The 27,721-nt window shown below is 46.6% G+C and overlaps 1 protein-coding gene across 6 annotated transcripts in view; it reads right to left on the reverse strand.

Moving 5' to 3' along the window:
• The window catches only part of LOC131085806 (rho guanine nucleotide exchange factor 17-like), a 45,213-nt gene that overhangs the window by 10,205 nt on the left and 7,287 nt on the right, over positions 1 to 27,721 (reverse strand). For 3 of the 6 annotated variants that reach the window (XM_058028297.1, XM_058028296.1, XM_058028298.1), the window contains exon 2: positions 4,577 to 4,695. The exons of 1 other annotated variant lie outside the window; for it this stretch is intronic. In XM_058028297.1, the coding sequence (XP_057884280.1) occupies positions 4,577 to 4,680 (104 nt within the window). In that variant the 5' untranslated portion in view covers positions 4,681 to 4,695. Of the gene's footprint in view, positions 1 to 1,189; positions 2,926 to 4,576; positions 4,696 to 27,721 lie in introns of those variants that run through there. 2 more of the 6 variants (XM_058028294.1, XM_058028295.1) reach the window with 2 other exon arrangements.

A 27,721-nucleotide genomic window follows, 5' to 3' on the forward strand; every position in this document is an offset into this window, starting at 1 on the left:
TGGACAGCTGAGAGCAGCACTGAGGGCTCTGACACCAACTACTTCCCTTTGGATGCAAAGTTGCAGAATTATTTCTGCTGTCACTCTGGCTTCAGCCCCACTTAAGTTCTTTCAGATGACTCTCACTCCTGTGCAGAAGTCACTATCATCTCCCCCAAAACCAGAGTGCAGTCTCAGACCAGCCAATCCAGAAATAAAAGGACAGCATCCAAGGTTGATGCCCTGGCATTTCACACACCCATCTGTGGATTGCAGAAGCAGCCAGGAACCAAGTCTAATGCAATTCTTGGCAAATCCAACCATGAAAGTCAAATGCATGGAAACAGACCACTCCACCAACACTTACTCCTGCTTTTCCCATCAGCCTCATCTCATGATAAGACAGTGATAACTGCTCCAAATTCATAGCTTCTAGAACTTGGGTGATTCCTACTGTGCCACCCTGCATAGAAAGGGATTCCCATTTCTTAGGCAGGAGGGAGGTAACAGGACTGCAGTGTCCAAAACCAGGACAGAGAAAGCAGTTGTGAACATCTTACCCACAGAAGGGGGAAAACCCTGGATGGAGAAGGAGGAAGGCTCTACAGAAATATTTTCTCTGGCTACACAGAAATGGCAGAAGGACAGTATTTACAAGTACTTTCACTCACTGCCTGTGCAGGTCTCCAAGCAGGGGTTAAAGCCATCTTACCCTTGTGGGCCTGCTCACTAGATTCAAGCAGCAAGTGAAAGCACTTGCTGCTGCAAGTCACACTATCTAAATTCAGGTCCTGCAGAGGTGGGACAGACTCTACATCTTTATTCAAAGGAATCATATCAGTACTTTGTCTCCTTTGGTTGTCTTATACTTTCAACAGATGCTAAAAAAAAAAAGACATTCTGACAATACAGAAATAAAATCGGTGGGGAAACTGGGTGTCAGAACTACTAATGGCTGTTGTCTTTACAGGATTAAGGTGCACAAAAAGGCAAAGTCTAGATGAAAATGCTTTTTGATGTTTAATCCCCCACAAGGTGGAATTTAAGCTGAACAGCTTTAAAGACATGTCCAGGTGGCTATCAGAGACTCCAAGATGAAAGGCTCTGCCAACAGCACATTTATGCTACAGGAATTAAATACACCTATCAGGAGAAAAACCAGATCATTAACAAGGGAACTGCTTTCAGGTGACCCCATGGAGCATGTTACCTTTTCTTAATAAGTTCCAAGGCCGAACCTATGAATTCATCCTTCATTTTTTGTAGCTTAGCTCCATAGCTGGATAAGTCTGTGGCTTCTAACAGCAGCGATGAACAGCAAGAGGACTGGGCTTCAGAAGCCAGTGACTGCCCTGCCACGTGGGGGACATCATTTAATTGTCTTGTGTCTCCTTTCTGCTGCTCAGCACTGAAGATCTCCTGCCCAGCACTGTGTATTGCTCCTGCCTGTAGAGGTGATCGTGGAATAGGACTGGAGCAAATAGGGACTGGTGATGTATCTGGGGTGGAGGTCTGGAAGGTTCTGTCCTTCACCTCAGGACTGCTCATCTTGAAACCCTCCCATGTGGCTGGGTTTTGGGAAAAGCCAGCAGAGGTGTGGTTTTCATGAAATACATCATCATCTTCCTCTGCAGTGACAGCAGGTTCATTCACAGCTTTGGTCTCTAAAGCTTCTGGACAGACATTCTTACTTTTTTCCTCCTCCTGTGTCTGGTTTGCAGGCAGACCCTTTTTCAAGCAATCTGCTGGCCCACTGCTGCTGTTAGATGAATTTCCCTCCTTACTTCTCATTTGCTTGAACTCCTCAAAGGTGGGTATGTAGAGCCTCCCTTTGCAGCGGCCTTTCTTGCTCTGTCCCAATGAGACTTTGCCATCTGTTTCCCCACTGCACTGCTCTACGGTCTCTGCTGTTCTGGATTTGCTCATCTCATGGCTTTCCCCAGCATGCTGAAGGGGCAAATTCGGGGAGCTATTCTGCCTTCGGAGCTGAAGCCTCCTCTGAGCTTCCTGCTTGATGTCTTCTGGGCTGATGATCCTGTGTGCCAAGCACAGTCCCTGTCCTGCTGTGAGGCTGTGCCTGAGAGCAGTGTGTTCCACCAGAACCGTGCAGCACTTCACAGCACAGCCATTCCTGCACTGCTGGCACACCCGGCACCCAAAGCACTCCTGGGCCAGCAGCTCAGGCAGGGCCACCTGTGGGCGCAGTGGCTTGCAGGGCTCTGCCACCTTACTGCTGTGCAGCCTCAGCTTCTCCTTCAGCTCCTTTCTGGCATCCCCATGCAGGGCTCTTTCCTGTGCGGAAGGGAAGAGCCACTGAGGCACTTTGGCAAAGGGAGGGAGGAGCACATCCTGTGCAGATCGGGATGTCTGTTTAGCACGGAGAGAAAGGCTCCTCAGAGAGTCTGCTGCACTCTGTACTGGGGCCACATCCACACAGCCTTCTGTCCACTGACTGGTGCCTCTGTAGTGGAAGATGATCTCGTTATCCAGGCTCCGGCAGTGAGAATACAGCCCACAGTCAGCAACTGCTGCCCAGTGCAGGTTTTCCACACTCCGATACATCCGGTTTTCCACAGGACTGGCCAAACGGGCCTTGCCTGTGTGGCAGGCAAGAGTGTGGAAGTCCCCAGAAAAAATATGAGTGTCTAGGTTCTTTAGTGGATGCATGCTGCTAACTGAAAAATCCTTTAAGCCATGTTGTGCACAGAGCTGATTGTTTTGGCAGCTCGAGATCACCCGGCAGTGTTCCTGTCTCTCATCAACACTGATGTATGTCATAGCAAATGCACATGGAGGCTCTAGGACAGTGGCGTCTAGGGGGACAGGAGGGAGCTGGGGTGTCCTTAGATGCCAGTCAATGTCCACAGCCCACAGACAGCAAAGTGTGCTGCTGGGCACTCACATAAGAGAGCTCTCACATGGGTGGAGTCGCCATGCGCAGAAGACCTGTGAATGGAAGGAAAGATGAGTTACTGAAGCAGCCAGGTGCTGTCTCGCAGGATGCAGCAGTGGGTCTGCTTCCAGGCTATGCAGAATCCAACACCACAGCTTGGGCAGGAGCAGAGCAGAATAACTGGGCAATGAGCTGTGGGGTTTGGGGCAGGGAAGCTTCTTCTTCTCCAGCCAAGCCAACAGTGGCCTTACACTACCTGTCTGAATTTGGAGAAGTTTATCCTACCTACCCTCAGCAACTCCCTCACAATAACACTGCTCAGCTCTAGAGACAAACACTCAGAAGTGCTTGCTGCAGGCTCAGCTTACTCACACAGCAACACTATGGAGACTGCAGGTTTACAAGAGATATTAGGGTTCCTTCCCTAAAATGGGGCTCAGACAAGAGTGTATGAGTTAAAGGGGATGCTGGGGCTGGGAAAGGATGACATAACTGTGGTCTCCTCGAAGACTCAAGTAGCAAGGAGGAAGAAGAAGGCTGACAGGTGGTGGTTTTGTGCCTGACAGTCACATTGCAGCCCCTTATTGCTTGATTCACCCTTCACAAGGAAGATACATATGGTTTATTGGCTGCATATGGAAGCCAAGCATTGCCAAGGCCTTTCCAGTGCAGAGACAAAGGTATCTTACAGACTTTCACAAACTCACCCTCCTGACTCTTCAGCCACAGGCTCAAATGACCATCCTCCCACGACAGCTCAGTGGAGGCCTCCAAAGAGAAAGCTGTGCTTTTCAAGGCTTCTCCTATGAGCTGTGCTCAGCACTGTAAGGCCCATGCAATCTAAGTGACTAAATCACATGTTCAGAGTGGAGAATTAAATCCCTAAACTCCAGTTTGGGCCAGCAGGATGAAGGCTAAGTGGCTAAGTCCTTGCTGGAAGTGGACAGAGCCTTCTTACACTGAATGGAGAGACTCTAGATTTCTTTTAGGGATTTAGGCCTCATGGACTAGTCCAGCAGTCATGCAAGACATCAGTGTCTGCTACAGTCTAGTCCACTTCTTTCCTTGGCAATCAGAGGCAAAGAGAATGAGTGAGTGCTATATGTAAAGGAGAGTAAGATTGGGCAGGGAATGTGAGGTTAGCCTGAGATTTGTAAGGGCAAGATAGAGCTGAGATGGTGGGGCATGAGTCTTTAATAATAGGCCAGGCAAGAACCAACCAGGTTGAACACACAGGAAGAGGTCTTGGCAAAGCAAGACAGAACCAGTTATAGCCCAGACTGTTCTGTAGTGCAGCTGGAATCCCCACGTGTGGCCAACTATTCAGGCAGCACAGCCACCTTGATCAGGAGGGGAATGAAGAGGTTTGTTACTCCCTGAAGGCACCACAGGCACCTAGTCATGTGATGCACCAACAGACATCTATCTGAGGGGAACTCTGAGGTACTGTATTGCCTGGAAGATAATCTTGCTAACATGCCATGAAGTTGATTCATCCCTTGCTTAGAGTGGCTCAAATTAGCATATTTTCCCTGCATTAATGAAATTATGTCTAATCTCATCCCAGAGAGGGAAGGCAGAACTGCTCCTGTAGTTCACCACTGAAGGAAGAACATAATTTGCATCCTTCGTAACTGCTAAAAATAAAAATTAAAACTAGCTCTCAAAGTGTGCTGTTCCCAAAACATCACAGGCACTTCTCACCCGGTCTTCTCATGGTGGGGCTGGAGCTCCCCCTTCTTCACGGCTCTGGAGGAGCCCACAGGTGACAGCAGAGAAACGTGAGGATCAGGACTTTCTGTGCTCATAGGTTATAACATAATCTGTCAAGAAAGAAAGAATGATATGATGTGAAAGCCAGTCACTGAGCAGAGAGCATGGCTTCTGGCAGTGCCAGAGGGCTCCTGTGAGGAAGTGCTGTTAATAAAGGATGCCATGCCCTGTCAGTTTGGTCTGTGATCAGGTCACAGCCACAGGACTAAAAGCCATCACATGCTTTTGGCACTATGCTTTCAGAACAAGAAGAAAGAGAAAACAGCCCTTGCTGCAGTGAGAGCAGAGGATAAAGCTGCCCTTGGCCAAGGCAGGGAGTTACACAGAGTGAGGCCTGGAGAGAAAGCAAGGCCCGTGTGAGGCAGGATCCTGGGCTGGACACTGGCTCAGCAGGCTCTGCATGTGTGCAGGTGACAGCAAGGGGGCCAGAGGAGAAAGGGCACAGGCAGGGGCAGAAGCAGTCAGGAGAGATGCAAGGAAGCAGAGGCACAGAAACAACAGGGTGGGATCTGTCTGTGGGTGCTCCATTCACCCAGAGATGGGCAGCATTGGGAAGACAATTGATTTTTGCCCTCCTGATTCTCTTCAGGTGGAAGCTCACTGTCTGGGCTCATAGAGCTGACCCCTCTGTGGGCTGCAGGTCAGCTACAGAGATGCCAGGCATGGGAGGCCAGGGCCCACTCTGTCCCTGCCTGCTCAAGTGCACAGCACAGGCCATGCAGGGAGGTTTACACCCCTCCATATCTCAGGGGAATGCCTCAAACCCTCCAGCAGGTGAGGGCACCCCTCTGCACTGCAGAACAGCACAGGCCTATTCCCCAGCAGCCATGGAAGGCAGCAGGGACCTGCTGCTGCTTTGTCAGGGCAGGATTTTCCAGAAAATGTGCATGAGATGGCAAAAGTCATTTTCAGGGAAGGAGCAACTGGAAGAAACCTCCTGTGGGCACAGTGGAGCAGGCAGAGTGGGGGACAGAGAGTGGGAGCCAGAGGAAGGTTTGCAGAGCAGAAGAGCCAGAGAAGGCAGAGAACAGACAGAGCTGGCTGTGAGACAGCAGGGGACAGAGACTTTCCAGAGGAGGCTGCACAAAGTTTACTGACATGTAGGCAAGAACGTAACTTTACTGCATTAAGTGCAGAAAGATGGGAATTTTGTTCCCAAATAATTTATTATAACATTTGTCACCCCTCAGGGGTGAATTTTCTTTCTCTGAACAGTGATTTTTTGGTTTAAACACTTCTGACACAGGAAGTCCCTCTGATACTTCCAGGAGAGCTTAGAGCAAAGGTGCACATGGATGTAGCTCACAGGTGGGCAAGCAAGGCAGTCTGGTGCCCTGGCTGGAGTGAGAGGGAGTCTCAGAAATCAGTGAGTTCTGTTCCCCCAGACACCTGCAGGGCAGCTGTGGAGATCTCCTAACGGCCAGCTCAGGCAGCAGCACCTTTGTTCCCTGTCCCTCCACTCATGGAAGGACCATCTCTTTCCAGCTGAACTCCTGTGATCTTGCCTGTTCCTCCATGTCACTGCCCTGAGGGCTGTGCACAGCATGTCAGGCAGCTGAGCTTAATTTCACTGAGCACCCAAGGCAGCTGCTGCCCGAGTCATGACCTGGACAGGGGACTGCTGAGGCACAGCCTCCTTCCCCCACTGCTCAGGGATGCTTGGAGCAGAAGAAAAACAGTGGTCTCTCTAAAACACCAGGTAATTTGTCCCTGGCTTGTAACCAGGAAACACTGAGTGTTTCTCCCTCCTTCCCCTGTTCTTGTGCTCCATGGCACACAGCAACTGCATCATAGTTTCAGCTCAGATGCCTGCATTTGCCAGGTCACTGACACCCCATGATATAAAACGTGTGCCTACACACTCAGCTCCCAAGTACCATGGCCACAAGCCCGTTGTAGGCAGTCTGCTGGAGGAGAGCACAAGATGGAGACAGAAAAATCCCAAACCAAGTTAATATACTTCTGGTTGATAAGCTAGAGATGACCTCTGAGCACATACTTGCAGGCCCATGGCACACACAGAGTATTTAGCTGCAGTCTTATATGGCCACCAACAAAGAAACATTGGGAACCACAGCAATTTCAAAGTTTCTCCTCCCACCACCTCAGAGCTGTAAGTACATGCTATAGCTACAGCAGGTGATTCCAGGCATTGACTAACAAAGGTCAATGAAGTGTGAGGCAATGGAGGAAAGGAAGAAAGTGCTGATTTCTTACATGGTGACCCAGCTCTGGGTCCTAATTTACCCTCTCCTAAAGGTACAGCAGCCTAATGTATCCTCTGCTCTCCTCCAGTTAGACCAAGCACTGAATTGCCCATCCTTTGTCACTCCCCAGTGTGTGTGAGCACTGTGGATTGATGCTCCTTTGTTTGCCTCACTGGGTACTTCCAGGCAGTCCTGTCCACACTTACCCAAAGCTCAGGTTTTATTCTAGACCAGCAATCCTCCAGGCCAATGGTCACTTATTCCAGGCCAAAGAGCAAAGCAGAGTTTAGTGTTGGCAGCTGCTGCAGCACATCATTGCTCCTCAATCACACTGTCTGTGAAACATTTTCCTGTTCCCTGGCTCAAGGACTGAAAAGTTTCTAGTGGTTATGAGCCTCATGCCTTAAGTGAGCATAAGACTAAGGGCAATGTGTGCTCAGCTTATTTTCTACCATGTGATTCTGTTTAATCAACTTCTTCACTACTCTGATAAGTGCCTGTTTGGAGACTTGCCATTAACCTTAATTTTCCTGTAAAATCCCCCCCAAGAAATTATTTCTCAAGGATTAAAGCTTGAAGGATAAATTATTTCTTCCCAAACACATCAGAACTGTTCTGCCTGGCTGACCTTCCCAGCAAAGCACGAGACAAAGTGTCAGGAGGATGAAGCAGGCACGCACAGGGTAAGTAGCTCATTGCTGACGAAAAACACTGTGGAGAATACCAGATATGTCAAGGACTCCAGGAATACCAGGACAAGAGATCACACAGCCTCACAAGGCCTCAGGAAGAGGCCACCAAATCTGGCAGGGATGAGGAGGTTCACTGGTGCTGCTTTGCAGAGTTCACTGCAGCAAGATTTACTCTATAGACTTCTCAGACATGGACATTTGTTCCATGAAATGGTGGATCTGCCAGATCTGTCTGGCATCTCCTGATTGATCAGAGACATCAAGTGAGTCTGGTACATTTTCTACTTTCCACAGTTACAACATTTCAGTCACAAGCAAATGAGCTTCTGAGTCATGGCCATCACACCAAATCCTGCTTCCAAGGCAGGGGAAAAACTGCAGATCCTTCCTTACTCCATCTTGAAATAAGAGACTACACTAACCTTCAGGTTTTATTCTAATGTCTCTGCATTAGGTTTTGCAAATTGCAGCACTGAACAGAGGTTGGTTAATTCCAGACTACAATCTCCCTTTTATTTCAGAAATCCAGTCAGCTAGAGGGATGTGAACAGCACATTTCAAAGAGCTGGCTAAAGGATTTTAGCAAGCTATTTTACTGCTGTGAGCTTTGTGCTATCTGATACAGCAAACCTCATGGTCACAGCATGATCTGTTTACTGACACGTCATGCACATCACTTCAGCTGCCTAGCAGAGCACCAGCAGTCTCAAGGGAAAGAATGCCAGATGTTTTATTTTTTTAATATTAAAGGTTAACAAGAAAAAGAAAGGTGCTTTGGCTGCATTTGTTTTCTTAAGCTGTTCTCTTAACCAGTGCTGTGCTGCAGAAACTGGTTAATGAAGATAAGGTGACTGTAGTTAAATTTCTTGGGGGTTTTTTGTCTGTTGTAGAAGCTGAAACAGGAACACAGCTTATATAGTGTCTGTTAATTGCAGCAGGAGAGGTACAGCCACAGTACAATTTCCTGGGTTTCTTTCTCCTTCCTAGAGTAAACATAACTTTCCCTGAGTTTACAGTATTATCACTGCTTTCATTGTCCTCTGCATGGCATAAATCAGGATTGCTAACAAGAGGAACAACTGCCAGACTAATTTCAAAACCAGGTAATAATGGGAAAACAACAACCTTTACAGTCTGCTCACTGATTTAGAGTCCCTCTGTTCTCACCTTGAGCATAAACAAGAACCACAAAGTCTCAGAGACACCCTGGCATGGGGAACCCCTGAAGACAGAATACAGCCAGGGTCAAGAGGGTGCTGAGAGCACAGGCAATGGCATTAAATCTGCTGTGTTATGAGCTGCTTGCTTCACCATGTGATACTGTCTAGCCATTTGCCTCCTTCCACATCTCTTTTCCTAATCCTTTTATGGATTTTTTCCTGCTTCTCCAAGTCTTCCTCCATCCCACTGCATTCAACACAACACAACACAACAACTTGTTGTTAACAACTTGTCCAGAGAAACTGGTGCTGGCCACAGTGAGGGCTGGCTGGTCAGAGCAGCCCAAAGGGCACACGTGTGCCAGGCAGACGTGTCACAGGAGAATCTGGCCACAGTATCTGTTGATCACCATAGGAACAGCCTGCTATGGATCAGCTCAGTTCCAACAAGGAGAGTGTAGGAATCACCATAACTTCATGTGAGTTTCTATTTGGGCCAGATTGGCTCCAAAACAGTCTCAAGGCAGTGCAAAAGCTACTTCCAAAATTTTATCGACTCACTTAAGTATTCTTGGCTCCTTTTCTGTAGGATTTTTAAGCTGTTTGGGAACTATTTTTATTGACATAAAAGTTTTCACCTGAGAAGCCCTACTGCTCCACACACCCGTGCACTTGGCAGCAGTGCCTTTGATGAATTTTTCTGGCTGCTCTCTTAGTCTGAGCAGCTTCTCCTTCTTGATACTCATCATGGTTTTCCCCTTGTTCCTCTTTCAAAAAGGCTATAATGAGATGATGCTTCCAGCCTACCTCCACTGGCAGGCACTCCAGCACACTGATTTCAAGTAGAATACTTGCAAGGTGACTTGTGTTCCCTCTTGATTCCCTGCTTTGGGAAAGGGTACCTCCTTTTGTCTCAGCAATGCACCACTCAATCTCTTGGGTAACATTGCTCCAACAGTCCTGCTGATGATGCAGCAGAGGGATTGGAGCTTCAGAGGACTGACATTTATCTTGCAGCAAAGGAAGGCTGAGTAGGTTGATTCTGTAGCACATGCTCCGGGAGACATCAGTGTGACATCCCCATTAAGTGTCCCAGCTGGAGCTGCTTGTCATCATCAGCTGTGAAGCATCCCAAGAGATGGCAGCATCCACCATCTGCCAGGCTTTCAGTGACTCAACACCCTGGCTGACCACACAGCTCCTTTGGATGACTCCCTCTCAGGAAAAGCAAGTTCCATTTGCAATGAAGTCCTCTCGAGGGAAGATCACCCACAGCACCTTTGAACCTGCAGGTACATCTGACTGACAGATGCTGCCCTGGTCTGTAACACTGTGAGCCACTCTGCTCCCCTCTTAACACTGGAGAGGGAGCCCACAGGGTTATAACCTGCAGAGGCAATGCTCACCTTGAGTTAGCTGTTGTTCAGGACCCAGGTTCCCCTGACCTGAGCAAACACCATGATCAAGCATTCCCAGGCCTTTAGGTCAGGCAGAGCAGATCTTGCCCACCAACCCCCTTGGTATTGGCACACCCACACACCACTCACTACTGGCTTTACGAGGAACAGACACGATCTGAGCACAGGCTCTGACCTTGCTCCATACCTGGCAAAGACACTGGCAGTTCTCAGAGGCAAACCTGAGCCAGGAAAACCTACCCATCCCCCTGTGAGATCTGGGAATTATAGAGCCATATGTCAGCTCACTTTACAAGCTGGCACCTCCACTTCTCCTTCAAATTCCCACTCTGCACAGGTGTAACATCAGCACCAACTGCAGAAAATGCTTCCAATATGGATACAAGTGAATTTGTTATTCCTTGGGAAGTGGGGAGAAGAAAAGGTTAAGGCTGTGACTTGAAGCTCAGTCCCAGCAAAGGGTCCAACATCAGTTGTGAGTTCCCAGTGCCAGCTCCAGACCATTCTCCTCTGGCTCCCTGCCTGAGGTGTGCCCCAACCCAGCCCTGATATGCTCAGTCAGTGACTCAGATGCCTTTGTGAGGCAGCCCAGTGCTGCCAGCCCAGTGCTCTGCCTCCAGCTGTGGTCAGCAGCACATCCTTTTGGAAAGAGCCACACAGATGGAGCACGTCTGCAGCTGAAAAATGATGAGGTGGGGAACTACACCTCAGATCATCTAAAACTGTTTTGATCCTCTCTGCATGTGTTTGAGGAAGGCAGAAGGGACAGTGCAAAAAAAGCAGCACAATAGGTCAGCTGAGTATGAGAACTGACAGGGAGAAGCAAAACAAGCCAGTAGCAGGAAAGGGCTGGCTGCTCCCTTCCCCTTACAGCATGTGAGGAGGATCAACAGAGCCTTCACCTAAGCTGAATGTTGTCATCTCCTGTGCACTGAAAACTGGCATTTCAACTCACCATTTTCATTCACTTTCTGGCAAGAAGTAAAAAGCCAAGTCACACTTAGTGGGAAAAATAAAATTAAGTCCTTTTTTAATATTGTCATTTAACTAATGATTTAATCTCATGACTTGCAGGGCCTGAGTCATGACACTGGATTTCTTTCAGGGTGGAAATAGCCCTGGCTGAACTAGCAATACAAGACCATCATGGCACACAGAAACAACACTTCCCATGTCCTTTTACATTGCTTCCACCAGTCCAAGGACAACACAAAACCAGTCCTATGCAGTTGGCTCCCTCAGGGTAGCTGAAGGTATTCCTTCTTCCTTGTTCTACAATTGTCCCAAGAGTCTCAGCCTAATCCTTAAAATGCATAGGGCACAGGAAAGAAATCACACCCTAATTCTAAGAATAAGCTGTACGTCCAAAGTTCCTACTCCCTTCCTTGTATCAGGAAACGTTTTTTGCAGCACAGCCACAAATGTTAAACCTTGAGTGCACCACTGGTTTACTGCATCAGTCTTTCCAAGCAGACAATATGAATCTTGGCTCCCATCTCACTAGTGGGGAAAGAAGCCCCACAATTTAATTCTGTTGATCCCAGTTTGTTAACTTTGCACTGGAAGCCACTCCAGCAGTCCCCAAAGCTTTGGGTAGGTGGATGGGCAGAGCTCTTCCATGCCAGCACATGTGAGATCAGAAAGAGATCTCAGGGGAGGAAGGGGGTGTTGAGGATGGTGAGGGACATGTATGATCTCATCCTACACCCTGCTTGGTTACATCCCAAAGCTGTCAGGCACTGTGTCATACTGCTGGCAGGCAGGTTTGCCAAGAGGAATGTGGTGACAGCAGTGCCAGTAGTCCTGGCCGGGCATGGATGGCCACGGGCAGTAACAGTTCCTGCTCCTTGGCTCTGGAGGCACTTGGCAGTGCCCCTACAGAAAACCAGGCAGGACTGTGCCCACCACCTGTCTCAGCTGGGGGATGGATCCTCAGAAGGTCCAGCACTGCATGTTGCCCACTATGAGGCAGTGGGAGTCCTGACAGGGAGCTGGTGCAGCTGGCCAGGCTCCACCTCTGCATCAGTCCCAAGGAACATCACAAGCTCTTCCTTACCTACCAAAAAGAATTTATTTTCTTTTTTTTCACAGATTTTCAACTCCTCCCACGGGCCTCTCTAAACAACCCCCTCCCTTTCAGATGCTGATGCTTTTCAGCTGATTAAACTGTGGACCAGACCATGAGCAGGGTGTAAATCAGTATTGCTTGTCAATGCTAATTTACACCTGCTGAGAATGTCCCTTCCTTCACCATTTAGCAGAATTATATGACATGTCTTTTATCTCCTCTCACAGTTTAGCCTGCCATTCCCCTTTCCTGGCCCCCAAGCCTCCCGCTTTGCTCTGAACTCCCTGGAGGTTTACAGGATAAGTTGCTTATTTGCAATGTAAAGTGTCTCTCAGAACCACAGCCCCGTGCAAACAAACCCAAGAGAGGCACATTTATCCCTACTTGTGCAACAAATCCAGCCCCATCTTTTCCTGGCAGCAGTTCCCTAAGCACACACTGCACAGAACTTGCTAAGGGAAGAAATATGTCCCTTATTGCCATTACACAATGCAGGATTTCTCTGGGGAGATGCACAGGATGGAGAATGAAAGGATTGATTCCACAGAGACCCTGAGCTCTTTCCTTTCTCATTGAAGCTGATGGTGATGGCTTACCACCCAGATCAGCACCCTGTAGATTCTGACTGTCAATAGGCAGGATACCATTAATGACTTCTCGTTGCTATGGTGATATTGATGGATACTCTGTGGTGTTGGTGGGAATCCTGTGAAAGCTAGCACAAAATAAAAAAAGTGGGTCAACAAAAATGTGAGTTTGCCTACAAATGGGCAGTTATGTGACATAATTGATGAATTCAGTGGCACTTCACATCTCTTGCCTCCTCCTGCCTCCTACAGGAACAGCACAGTGTTCCCCAGAGTCAGTGCAAACCCTCCTGCTCACAGCACGGCTCTGGTGCAGAGGTGCAGTGCTGCAAGTGGATTTCATTCCTAGGCATTACTTTTGCAGCTTCACCCTGGCAATTCATTTCACATACAGAATAAAAATCATGGCTCCAGTGAAATCACTTGGACCTGTGCCAGAGGGCACAGAGCCAGGATTTCCCCCAGCTCTCAGGATGCCTTATCTCAAGTGACAATTTCATTCAGCTGCCTGGATAGCCACTGGGAACCCCCTGCCTCTCCAGAGCTGTTTCAAGCGTGGAAAAGCCACTGTTGCAGATTTTTGCTCTATTTTGCTGAGGCTCAGTGCTGTGCTCTCTTTGAAGATGGTGCCATGGGCTCTCTCTTGGCTTCCTGCTTTGCAATGTGGAGTTTAAAGCAACCTTTCATCTTTCATCCCAACCAAGTGACCACTGGAAATGACAGGCTGGGCTCCAGTCACAATCGTGTCTTTTCACTTTGCACAAGTGTTCTTGGGATTTGGGGCACAGGAGCCATCTTGCTAAAATAACACTTCTCTCTGACCTTGCCTTCCCTGGGAAAATCACTCCTCATTCATGCTTATCACTTCTTCATTAATGAAAGAAAGAAATCACACCCTAATTCTTCATTAATGAAGAAGTGATAAAGCTCCAGTGGAACTCCTTATTTCTCTACAGATGCTATTTATCTAAGCCCATCAAGGAGTGCACAAACTGCAAGATGCCTTGTTTTGAGGGAGACTGTAGTATGATTAGCAAATTTTAGACTATGCTGTTTGTCTTAGCAAAGACTCTTATCTTTTCTGCTTTATGTCTAGAAGTACTTACAAATTTACTAAAGAACCTTTTATTCCTGACAGTAGTACCACTCCAGGCATGTATCACTCCATCACCTGACAGGCATTCTTAATCCAGAAAGTTTTTATTCATTTGGTTCTGTTATTACAGAAGAATTATATCCACAGGGGAGCATTATCTATAGCAATACCATTACATGGATAGTTTTGCCAGCACTGCCCCAGGGCAGATCAGATTCAATGGATGTGTCAGTATGTTCAGATCCTTTGCCTCCATATGAACTCAGGAACTGGAATCAAAATTACCCTGCCCCTCTCCTTTGCATTTTTTGATATCCCTAGTTCTAATGGCCTACAGAGTCTGGCAGCACTTTACATCAGGAACAGATCCCAAGAGGAAAATTCAGTTCCTTTCTCTACATTACACATAGCTGTTCATCAAATTTCCCAGGCAAGGTTCCTGAGCACATGGAGGCTGGACCAGCACTGACAGAGGGTCTCTCTTGTTTAGCAACCCTTTGATCAGACTGACAGCATCATTTATTTACTTTTGTTTCATATTCTTCAATGCTCCAGTAAGTTATTTTTCCCAGTTGATTATCAAAGGCAAAAGCTGCCCTTTCAAGTTGGATTTGCACCTCTTCCCTTCCCCTTCATTTCAATTAGCTATGGAAATTACTTGGATTTTCTTTTTCTATCTCCTCTTGCCTGCCTGTCTATACAAGAGGCTTTAGGAACACTGATGGCTGGAGAAAACCCCAGCTGATGTGTTCCCTGTAGGAAATGTTGTGACTTGCAATTAGCACATCTAAGTGCTCAGTTTGACCTACTGCTGGCAGGGTGGAGAGCACAGACCCAGCTGCAGTGTCCTGCCCTTTCCCCAGCTAAGAGCAAGGGGATGGAGGGCTGTGAGTGCTGTGGATGGAAGAAAGAGCATCACCACAAACCAGCAGGGACAGGCAAGGACAGGAGCTGGTTTACTACACTGGAAGACAGAAGGTGATAGGAACGTAAAAGCTTCTTGAAATGGGATCTCTGCCTGTGGGGAGCTGCTGTTCTGCTGCGTTTGCAGCTATTACTTTTCTGCAAACAGTTCTGTGACTGCAGAGAAACAACAGCAGTGAACTGCCCAGAGCAGCTTAGGGCTGAGCAGAAATGGCATTTGGACTGGCTGGAGCTCTGGGTTCCTCCACAGGGAGGTGCATGGATAAATGGCTTTAGGCACAAATCCCAGCATGCTGCGAGGAGCACACGTTCCACAGGGCAGCTTTCCAAGTGTCATTTGCCCTAAACAGCTGGTCACCAAAGGTCTCTGAGATCACAATATCAAGGCTTAAAACCACATCAGATATGTTCAGGATAGGAGAATCACTCTAGGCTGTATTTGACACCAGCTGGGCATTAACACCCAGGTGACCCCACAGGAACAGCATTTGGAGAGATCAGACTGGAGGCACTACAGATCCATGGGATTTCTCACCACACACATCTCCCCTAGACACATCATGTCACGGTTTACTGGAGATGTTTTAAAGTCATCATTAAGAAACAAATTTTAAGACTGATTAATACCAACACATATACTCTTGGGATGTTCCTAACCACATCTGTATATTCTAACTTATCAATATTGCCATGGGACTGTTCCTTTTTGGTTTGCCAGACCCTACACTATAGTGAAAGGTGATGGAAGAGGGGCAGGGCATACCCCTCATTTAAAGCCAGCTGTAAAAAAATGTTTTTATTTGCTCAGATGTATTAGACACTTTGTGCAAGCTACATCTTCATGCAGTGCAGGTTTGCAACTGTAACATGGTGAAGAAAAGAATAAATGCAGCAATTTTGCAGCTCTTCCTAAGAGAATGAGGAAGAAGGGTAGTGAATCAGATTCCTTCTCCATGCGCTGCTGGTGTTAAATATTTGCTACATCATATAGACCACATGACATTAAGTGTGATGCAGACCCACCCTGGAACCAGAATCACAAGACACTCCATGTCACTTCTCATGCCAGTAACTTGCTGCAGGGTCTGAAGCCGGCAGTTCCCAACCAGCTCTGGGTTCTCACAGCCTGAGTTAGGTATCATTACTTCCATGCCATTTTGCAAAGTATTCCAAGAGCCTAATGAAGGTCACTACATTCTTGTTAACCTTTATTTTTTTCACAACTGGGAAAAAATAAGACACAGATCATAGTAGCTGATGAGAGTTCTTGCATGCACATTTATTTTACCAAAGTAGTGCTAAAAACTAAACCAAGAGCATCAAGGCAGAGCTGCAGGCAACTAGCCAGGTTTTTTTTAATAACACAGCACCCAGTGTTTGCAGCTTTTGTGGTTGTCACAAAGTACACACACCTACCCAAAGCTGCATAGCAAGGAGGCAAAACCACACTACTGATACAACTTCACAATGCCAATCAAAAGAAAGGAAACATTGTTCATGCAGACATCTAATCTCTCATGGGAAACAGGCAGGAATCCCTTGCAAACACCTTTTTTAAGGAGTACTCTGAGAAGATACAGTGGAGATGCTGCAGCCAACAGTGTGGTAAGTCTCATGCAACACAGCATCTCAGAAAAGAATTTAATCTCAACCTCATGAGTACTGTCCATCAACAATTCCTGCATGTATCTATAACACCTCAGAAAGTTTAATTACCACTTAAGAAATGGAAGACTAAATGAGCCATGTGACATTTCCCACCCCAGACCCTGTAGGTCAGCATTATTTAAGACAACTGGGAGCTTGAAAAGCTAAACATTAGGGTTGGCAGATGAACAGATGGATGGATTGCTGCCAACATAATCCATCTTCCCACTTGCCTCCATAGGACTGGGTGACATTCAAAGCTAACTATTTTCCTGTGCAAAGAGAAATGCACATGGTGCAATGAGTAGGCTTTAAAAAGGACACATCAGCTGGCAGGACCAGTGGCAAATGCTTTGTGGCTGCTGTTTAATGCGCAGGTGAGGCTGTAAAAAAGAGGCATCAGGCTTTGACAAGAGAGGGGACTGTAGTGACCAGAGTGGATTAGCTGTAAGACAACATCTGAGCAAGCTCCTAAAATCTGTCACGATGCTGTCATTTTTTCTTTGTGCATAAGAGGTCGAAATCTAATTAACCTTTTAATCAGAGCAGATAAAATTGTGGTATTATCATCAAAGGGGATGCCTTATCTACAGCTTCATGAAAATTTCCATCTCTGCTCAACTTGGATTTTTTTTTTTTTTGCTTGAGGCTCTATGAGTAAATTCCCCAAACACTGAAAAATAAAAGAGAGTAGAGTAGGAGATGGTTTAACACAGCCAGTTACTATGCAGATACCAGCTCATCTGATGCCAGATGGGTCTCAGTTCAGAACTTTCAGATCCAGCTCAAACACCTGTTCCTGAGCACAGGGGGAGTTCCTGCTCCCTGGCTGGGGCAGGACAGCAGGAGCTGTGACACACTGTGCCAGTATGAATTGTGCCACTCTCCCTGACCAAGGACACTGAAGCTCACAAACTCCCACACACCCAGGACTTTCTGGTTTTCTGCAAGGATTCAAACAAAAGTAAAGCAATCTCCTACATCTACTAGCTATAGCAGGCTGTTCTGTCAGCTACTAAACTACAACATAATTTTTCTAAACTGATGCAAATAACTCTGTATTTGCATCATTTTTATAACTCTAAAATGATGCAAACAACTTTGTACCTACAGGACCCCAAAGAATAAAGGTTGCTGTCTCTGACTGGTCTACAGTATAACCCAGATCAGACTGTTGTGGGATTTTTCTTACAATGGCTGAAGTCTTCAAGATTTTCTACATCTGCTGCCAAACAATAGTACCGTTGACAAAGTCAGCCAGCACAAGCTGGTGCAGAAAAAACCCCAATCAAGATCTGAACCTGGGACTCCAGATAATGAAGCTTCCTGAGTAACATACTGGTGCATCTGCTTCGCTGAACTTGCCTGTGTAATCTGAACCAAAAACCTCACTCATTTCCATTTACTACTGCCCATATGTCACCTCTAAATATACTTGCATACTAGCATTTATGCAACGTTCAGTACAAAATCCATATGGCCCCTTTCAGCAAGCAGCAACAAGGATACTTGCAAATGGAGTCTGGAGATGGAGCTTCTAAAGATTTCTTTCTAAGCTCCACACAACATTTGCTGTAGATAGACAGAGGTGGAAGAGTTGTTACAAACTGCTCCAGATGGACCACGTTTTCTTTCTTGCATGAAGCTAAAATGGATTTCTTTTCTATGAAATGTCTCCTAGTGATCCATCTGGAACAGATTTTGGGTAGCAGGGCAGATGCAAGCTTAGGCTGAGGAGTGTTGTACAGCTGCCCCTAATGACTTTGACCAGTCTCATCTGGCACCTTCACCCTTGCTCCGGCCCCACACTGGCCTGGGAGCTGCATTTAAGTCCTTGCCCCTGGCCCTTGTGTGGATTGTGCTGTGTGTGCTTGCTCTGACCTGCTTGGCTTTACTTCTTTGGTGACATCAGAGCTGTGCTGGAACTACAGGTTTCTCTGAGGCCTTTTGGATGAAAAAATATCCAATCATGGGACCCACTCCACCTTTCCTGTTTAGGTGCAGTGGGACAGTGCCCCTTTTCCAAAGTTCCTGTCTCAACCTGCCCTGTTGTCTGGCTTCCATCTCACCTTCCCTCCTGGAAGGAAGATGTCCATCCTTACTTGCTTCCTGACAAGGAGTTTTCCAAGCCCTTGAAATTGGTGAGTATAATCCACAGTTAAACAGAAGAAACAAATGTTCCCGTGGAATGAGTGAGCAGAAAATCAAGAGTTTTTGAAGTTCCCCTGCAGCGACCACTGCTGGGTGACTTCCAGGATGTAGGACCAAAGCAATTCAAGCCTGTCCCACTTGGCCTTCTGACTCTCAAAGAGAGCCTCTGAATGTTAACAACTTGCTGTAACAGATAAAGGGTAAATATAGGTTGGCTGTCACTGTCTGAATCGCAGGAATAAAATGTGGCAGCCAATGAACTTCTACTTAAACCATCAAGACTCTAAAATTTCCCATGCACTGAAAGAAAAAGGTTCCATGTCTCTAAGAGACTGCAGTCAGAGCAGTAAGTCAGGGGCCTTGTGCTGCTGCTGCTCTTAGTCTTTTAGATGATGGGTTCTTAACTCCACAAATTGCTGTATCCCTCGTGGACACATGCTGTGTTAGACTTAATCTTGACAGATAGCAAGGAATTGATCACAGAAATAAAACATAACTGGTTGCTTAGTTACCAATGATCACTACACAGTTACATTTGCTGTGTGCAAACAGAGCCCTGTGCAACCCAATTACCCCTCATTACAACTCTAAAATGTCAGCTTCAGATAGCTGAAAACAACTGAGCCAGGTAATGAAGGGAAATTTTAGTAGAAAAATACAAATGATAATTGGGAACTTTATTTCCCCCCCTAAATGTTCAAATAGGCACAATGCTGTGGCTAAGGAAAGTAAATATATTGGTTTGAAAAAAATAGGATTCTTGTTTATTGGAAAAGTGAAACTAGAATGTTATGTATGCAAACGCTGGGAAAGTAGAAAGTAGTAAATAAAAATTACCATCTAAGAATTGCACAAAACTGATTGGGGGAAAAAGACATGGAGAGAATTAAAGAGCTTCAGGATTAATGATGGTATAAAGGAGCTGAAATGCTTTGGGCCCAAAAAACATCATGGTGTAACTCCATAAATGAAGTGAGGGGTGTGGTGATTAGGGGTAATGACTTAGGCATAGAAAACAGCCCTATGGCTTTGTGAGGCAGACTTGAAGAGCCAGCAGGTGCAATGGCTGCAGGATCTGCAAACATCCTTCCCACTTCTTGAAACACAAGATATATGGCTACTGCTGTTTAATACACTGTGAGGAACCACCCTCATACTTCTCACAATTAGGTGCTATTCTTCTATGGTCCATCCCCAAAGAGCAAATCAATAAATCTCTCATAACTGTGACCTTCCTTCATCCATCAATCAAAGAGCTCTGGTGCCAGCTCTGTGCATAAACTGCTTTGCTTGGATGCCTCACCAGAAGCACATTCATGAGAGGATGCACCACAGAGATGCTGCAGGTTAGATAATCATGGACTAATCCATGCACTGAATTTATCACCAGGACTGTAAACAATTCATTATTAGCATTGCTTGTGTTCAGACTCTCTCCTCCTCAGCAGTTCATCTTCCCTCTCCTAAAATACATGATAATAAAAGCACCTATGGAGATTTCTGCCTTCCTTGCAAGTGCTGTAAAGTGAAGCTATCTGACTGTGTCCTCATGACAATGTAAGTTCTCTGAATACAGAGCTGGATGCAGCCACAGTAGAAATGGGTTTGGTCTGAATGCTCTGCTCCTCTCCAGTAAAACCTGCATGTCTTGTGTACAGGAGGGACCATAAGTGCCAAATCCTCTACAAGACCTGGGCTGGAGAAATACCCTACCCTGGCTGACCTGTAGTTTACAGAGGAGAAGAAATAGACCCATTTCTTCTTTTCTCACCTCTTCATGCAGTGTAGCACAATGTAATAAAAAAATTCTACAGGGGACAAAGAGCACCTTTTTGCCTTTGACTACATTATGAAATTGGTTCCTATGCAGTCAGGAGAGAAGCAAAAAACAGAATGAGCAATATTGAGGTTGGTGATGAACAGAGAGAAGTGTGTTCCTGTCTATTCAAGAGATGTACAGAAAGTGCTACAAGCACTTCAGTGTCAGGAAGCATTTGCTGTTGTTGAGTTTGAGCAGGAGCTCAGGGAAAGACACTTCACAACAGCCACCAGCTCAGCTCAGTGTTGGCTGTGGAACTATTGCTCTGTGAAGAAGTTGATCAGCAGCCTGGATGGCATGTCTGCATTGCAGGAGAGGTGCTGCTTTGTGTTTACATAAATAGTTGTGTGGGGCAACGTGTGCATGTGTTACATTGATGGCTGATCCACAGAGGTGCTTCCAAAATGGGATTGTTTCACAAACATCACAGAGTGCCTGCCCTGGAGAAACATTAGAGGTGTAGGAACAATGCCATGAGAGTGAGTCTGTGTGAAAGATGGGAAGTGCCCCTCAGCTGCTGTGGTGTCCAGGCCATCTGCCTGAAGGGTGACACTGCTCTGGGGGTCAGCATGTAGCAGCTGAGTCTGTTTCTGTAGAAGCAAAGCCACCTTCCCTGTGCACAGACAGAGCTTTGTGATCTCCTGAGAGATGGGGGAGTTCTGGTGTCTCTTCTGCTCCCTGTAGATCTACCCCAAGTTAGCACTGTCTGCTGTTAATCCCTTGGTTATTACCAAGGCCCTCAGGTATGTAAACCTGGACCAAATGAAAAAGGCCTCAAGAATAATGGGCTTACCTCATCATATCCCAGCTGGCAGCACTGCTGAGGACACGGTGGAAAACTTGATTTATTAAAATTGATGAAGGAACTGGCTAGTCTTGAATAATTCATTACATATCAGCTGCTGCTGAGGTAATAGGAGCTCAGCAAGATCCTCTTTAGCACTGCACAGTGCCTAAAATCTTTAAATAAGATGAAGTCAAAGATTGGCTAGTTAAAGATTGAAGGGCTTTCTCCATGTGAAGTGAGAGGCCCTGGCTCCTGGTGCTGAGGTCATCCAGCTGCGAAAATCACCCACGTCTCTCAAATGGAAGCCAGCCTGCTAATGTCACTGACATTTGCCAGGGCATGAAGCATTCTGCCTCAGCCATCAACTTCTGCAGAATATAATAGCTCCATTTCCCCCAATTCTTACTGGAATCAGGTTTAGTTCTCAATATTCACCACAAGCTAGGGATGTCTGAGGGTGTTGGCTTGCTTTTCTGATCATTATGCTTGAAAATAAATCAGCCTGGTGCGCTAAGAAGTAGGCACTACTATTTGAGTACACAGCTCTTGAGGTGCAATCTCTGCTGCTGCTCAGCTTTTGTCAGCACCAGCAGAATCAAATCACCCACAGCCTGGATAGTGGCTGGACTGGGTTTTGGAAGCATGTCAAAAGCCCTGGAACAGAATCCTGCTAACTTAATCTGGTCTCACTTGACGAACCAAGAGCTCTTTTTAACTCCACTGATGTCAATGGTAAAACCTTTGATAAACATGTAAAGCAGCAGCAAAATAAGGCACTGTAATAAGATGGCTGATACTCCTCTTCCTGTATGTCCTCCTGCAGAGGTCAGAGGAATTGCAGTTAATAAACAAAGAGGAAAAACCAATTGATGGACATATTCCTGCTTCCCAGCTGCTGGTATGGGGTCTCCACTATCTACAGTTATAGACCCTCCCTGAAGTCCATCACTTTCTCTCTTTCCAGCTGGTGATGATGGAAACTGGCCTCACAGCCAGTACTGTTCTCAGCCCCAGCTCTGGTTTGCATTGCCTTCCTTTGTCCCCCACGAGGCACCTAGGAATTCGTGAGGTGCTGATGGTACAGCACCTCTAGATCCTATCTCAGCTGAACACAAGACAGCCTTTGACTTAAGATCCTAATGAATACAGAGACTGTGATGCCTTGTTGATTTCCTCATGCCAGATTTTACTTCCAGATGCCATTCCTGCTTCAGCCAGAGCAGATGATTTTAGCCAGAGTCTGAAGTATGTTGGTGAAGGTACTCTGATGTACCACTGGCATCATGAGGCATTTGACATAGCACCAGAAGACTGTCAGTGTCCTCCCCGCTCCAAAAATACTGCTGCATCAATCACTTGTGAAAGTGTTTTAAAAATTAAAGCCAACTCGCCCTTGCCTTGAAATGCAGGCAGGACTTTCTCTTCCTGCTGTCTGTTAACAGCCTTTCTGCAGGAGGTCACACAACACTGATTTACACTCCTGAGCTTTTTGTGGACATAGGTTAAGATCATTTGGAGAAGCCACAAACTGAAGTTGTGACTTCTCACCCTGAAGTGTGTGAATGAAGCTAATTGTGTAACTCTCACAGCTGCAGAGTGGGAGATGCTGAGAACAAACTGTAACTTGGTAACACATGAGACTGGTGTCTGCTCCCCCATCTCCTGAGACAAGACACTCCAACTCCTGCGTTTCAGCTCCACTACCTGTAAGAGGCCAAAATAAAACTACCTTCCAGAATCTGCAAGAACTCTCCTGGCAGTCTCTGAGAACCAAGGAAACTCAGGTAAGGTTTCCTAAAACTGAAATGTAATTACTTGAAATAAACTTAATTCTGAGACCTGTGCTCAGGTGTAAGAGCTCCATGCCACTGTCTGAGCACAAGCTGGCATGGCCCAGGGACATGTGCCCTGAGGGACACACTGTCTTCCCCTCTGAAGTGGCAGGGACAGGACTATGGTATCAGAACAGTCCATGACCCACACATGTCTCTCTTTACCCACCACCAGCATAACTCTGTGTGTATTCTGTCTTTGCAGCTGTTTTTGATCTTTCATTGCTATTTTCTTCTCCTTTTCCTTCTTTCTCACCTTTTTTTTTTTAAACAGTCATCTGTTGTCTCCTGGAAAAGGCTCCTGACTAGGCCCAATTGCCTTGGGAGCTGGTTTAGGAGGCACAGTGCCCTCTGACCAGCCAGACAACAGCAGTTGCTATGTGGCTTCCTTTGCTTTATTCCTGCAGGAGACCAGCTGGAATTTATAGCATTTTCTATAAGCAAGGCATCATCCCTGAGGTACACTCAGGTGAGAGTACTTCAGGGAATTCCCACTGGGAGCTGAGAGCAAAGGACTTTATTATTAAAAAATCCCAAACCAACAACAAAAACCACAAAATCATAAATCCTGGAGGAAATGCCATTTCCTTTCAAGTGATTCTGTGAGGTAGGGACTGCAAGAGAAGTAGGGAAGCAAGAGTTTTACCAGTTCCAACACAAACCCATTTTTTTTCAGAAAGATATTCAAAGTCCATTTCAATGCAAACCCTTCTGGGGAAGGGTGGAAGCTGAAGCCTGTTCAAACATACACCTGATTTTAGCTGGGATAGAGTTCATTTCCCAGCCTAAACAGTGAAAAAAAGTTAAGAGGAGGGCACAAAGCAACCTACTTCTTATTCCAGGCAGAAAGGAAGGCAAATCAAGAGCAGGAAAACTTAGATGTTTTTCCTAAGGTTTGCTTGTTCTTTTGAGGGTTTTTTTTTTAACCTAAGAGATATAAAATAGATGAAATTGAGTTGGCTAGAATTTTGGGGACACTGGAGTGGCTGGGTTCACAAAAGAGTTTGTAAATTGCCCAAAGAGACACATGTGTTTCTCTGGGGTACAAGAGAGGGAGTAAAAGGGCCTTTCTCCCAATTCTGTCCTTGGTGGTGGTGCGCTGAAGGTACACTTAGTGCCACTGACGGCCCAGCTAAGTGAGAAACCTGGCTTTGTCTATACAGCAAAAAGAAAAAGAAATGTTAAATTCTCTTCTATTTTCTCTAAGGATATGGTGGAACTAAGCCAAAACCCTGCATTTGTACTGCTCTGCCTAAGGCAGCATAAGAACCTTCTCTGGTGAATCACCAGGCCCCAAAGCTTTTACTCCTTCTAAATGAATGCCAAGTATCCTGGGGAAGTGCTGCCAGGTACAAGGACACAGTGACACTGCTGGGCTAAAGCATGATGGGGGTCCCTGGCTGAGGGTCTGCAGGATTCCTAGGATCCACACTCCCTAGGATGATAAGGTTTGGGATCTAATCCTCTGTACCTGACTTTTCACCGTGCCCCAATTCACCTCAGTTTTTCTGCTTAATGCTATTTTCTGATCTTCTAGAATGCATTTTCCAAATATTTTGCCCAGTATCCTCCTGAAGCTGGTGAGAGATGCTCCTCGCTGTTCAGGGGCCCACATTTGCAGGATGTTGGCAGGCAGGTGCACAGACTGTCTTTGGAGATCAAGAAAAACCGAAGATTGCTGCCACCATGCTTCTATGGACAAAGTACACACAGAAAAGTCTGGAAATGCATCTTCTGCAAGATGGAGATAAAGGGTGCAAGGGCAAACTCACTGAGAAAAATTTGAGGCTTCCTCTGCAGCTACAACAGCCATGTTGACACGCACTAGGTTAAGACCAGACTCAACTTTTTGATGTTAATTGCCTGGCTGCTTTAACTGGATATAGGCTTCTAAGTCCTGGAGTCAGCTGTGTGACACAACCAACTGATATTTACCTCTACCCTGTTATATCTTGCCCAGGGCTGCAGGGTCAGTGCACATGTTCCTGTGCATTAGAGCTGTCCACAGAACTGGTGGATTATTTTGCAAGAGAAGCAAGTAACATTTCACATCTGAAGGGACTGTTCATACTTTAATTTCAGGCAAAGCTACTCTGGCCTAGGTTCAGCTTCTGCTCCAAGGAATGGCTCCAAGGCACTGATACCCATCATCAGTGACCAGACAATAATCACTGACCTGTCCAATGGCCTCTGATTGGTGATGTGACTCTCAGGCAATGCAGTCAGTGTCCCTCTGGACTCCCTGAGGGGCACAGAGGTCTCATGCTCTATGGACACACAGAGTTAGAATGCCACAAAGGAGTGGTTTGAGCATGGCTGTGGATAGAAAAGCTTTTTAAGATAAGCCTTGAAACACCAGGATTCCTGCTGCAGTTTGTGCCAATGGGCTGGCATGTGGAAGGATGCAGGACTGCTGAGTCCAGCTTCTTTCTTTTTGAATCTCTCCTATCCAAGATGATGTAGGATAGGAAGACCATGGGGGACAGAAGACACCCCTACTGTTCCAAGCACTGCACTGCCCTGTGAGCTGACTCAGTGAGGTGGAGCACCAGGTCTGCAGCCAGGCCCAGAAAACCAGCAGCAGCTGGGAGCAGCAGGTTGTGTGGTGCAGAGATAGCAGGTGGTTCCTGGCTGGGGTGGTCATGCACTTCCACCAGTGCACTGGCATGCCCAGACTGGCTCCACTGAGCCAGGGGTGTCACTGAGCCTGTGGAGCAAATTCCTGCTAGTGGGACTGCAGATCATCTTGTAGTCATCCCTGTTACAAGCAGCAAGACACTGTCTCAGCCTCCTGATCTCAACCTCTGTTAAGGTTTTGTATTAAGAGAACACAGGCTCAATTTCTCATCTCCATTAAAACTTCAGTGATGTAAGAGTAGAGGAAAAAAGACATTAAATACTCTGCATCAAGGAGTGCTGGGTCTTTTTCCAAATAAAGTGGAGGAGGATCCCTCAGTAGGGTGAAGTCCCACACAAGCAGCTTTGATGACCACTCATCTGTCCTCACAGTCAGTACATCAAACAGAAAGGCAGCTGGGAGACCCAGACTATTGCATACAGAGAAGCAATACCACAGGCTAGTGTTTGCCCTCATTTGCATGGATGTAAACAACCTGCTTGGAAGCAAGCAAGGATACTTGATTTTCACTACTGCCCGTGTGAGGAGAACACTGCATGGGGTACAGAGCTACCAGGAAAAGCTACAGTGAAATCAGCCCACCCCTCTTCAAGCTATTTACTGCAACACGAGGCAGAATGAATCAATAATATGTATCGAGCTGGGAAAGTTAATCTGCATCCAGAGCATCATAACAAATTAAAAGGAAATAAAATCAGTACAATTCCACTGGCTCTCATTACTATCACAGTGGAGAGTAATTAAAATCTATGGGGCGAATTCAACGCTGTAGGAACTCTCCTGAAGCCAAAGGCACTGTACAAGGGCATTGCTTTTTCCAGATGCTATGTATTTCCAATAGCAGCACGAATGGCAAAATGGGCAGAGTGGATAGGGTAGACTAAGAGCCCAACCTCTTTAGGAGCCAGGCATTCTGCTGCTTGCTCCTCCTCATGTGGAGTCATGCTGCACAGTTGCTGCTTTGGTGCTTGATGTGCTGACTTTCAAAAGCTCCAGGCATTTGTGTGTGGGGCTCCCATTCAAGGACTTCCCAAGCCAACACACAACTTCCATTCATCAGCTCTGGCTGTCACCTCATCCTGCCTGTTCCCTGCTCCCCTGCATTATCCTGCCGCCTTTGCACTCCTCTCTCCTCCCCACTCCTAAGCACAGCCACCCGTGCTACACAGTCTCTTAGGTGCTAAAGAAATGCCTTTTCCTGCCACAGAGCACCTTCTGCTATCCTGTTGCCTGATAAGACTCTCAACCCATCTTTCTGCACTTTCCTACAAACTCCTTATCCTTTGACTCCCACGCATCCCTGATGAAGAAGCTGATGGAGGACTACCACCTGTCCCAAAGCCACAGCCACTTGCACTCCCATTAAAGCTCTGCTCCAGTCCTGTGTCAATTATGTGCTGGAGCTGTGCTATAAGGCAGGAATTCAACCTGAAGCAGCATTCACTGCCCAAACTTTGATATCTTGACTCTGTGAGAGGCCCTGCTGCCCCACAGCCCCAGCACTGTCGTGACTCAGTGGAACACCTGATTCTCACTGAGTGGAAGGAGATGGGTGAAGCACAGGCAGCACATTCCTCATCACTGCACACAGCATTGTGTCCCAACTACCCAGCACTGCAGCCTGAAGCAGCGAGGCAGCTGCCACACTGGCACCCAGAGGCAACCAGAGTTTGGTTCAGCTGGAAACTGCCATTAAAAGAGAGGCACTGGATGGAACAAATCAATCTGGGGAAGTTCTATAGATGGTGTGTAGCAAAAGATTTCATCTCAGTGTGCTTGTCTAGCTTTCACCTTTATGAACCTCTTATGTCCTGTCACTCCACCCTGTGTGTGGCTTGCACCTACGGAAGCTATGCCAATGTCAGCAGGATGATGCAGCCACCAAATACCATGTGTGGCAAACACCAGTCTGCACACATACAGTGCTGCTGAGGGCTCTTCCACATGGACATGTTTACCATTTAATAATCATGGTAATCTACAGAGATAATCCAAAGTGGATTGTTAATGCTGTTTTACAAATTGGCGTACTATGGTCCTGCAGGTGGAA

Source organism: Melospiza georgiana, chromosome 7 (genome assembly GCF_028018845.1).
Source record: "Melospiza georgiana isolate bMelGeo1 chromosome 7, bMelGeo1.pri, whole genome shotgun sequence".
Taxonomy (NCBI): Eukaryota; Metazoa; Chordata; class Aves; order Passeriformes; family Passerellidae; genus Melospiza; species Melospiza georgiana.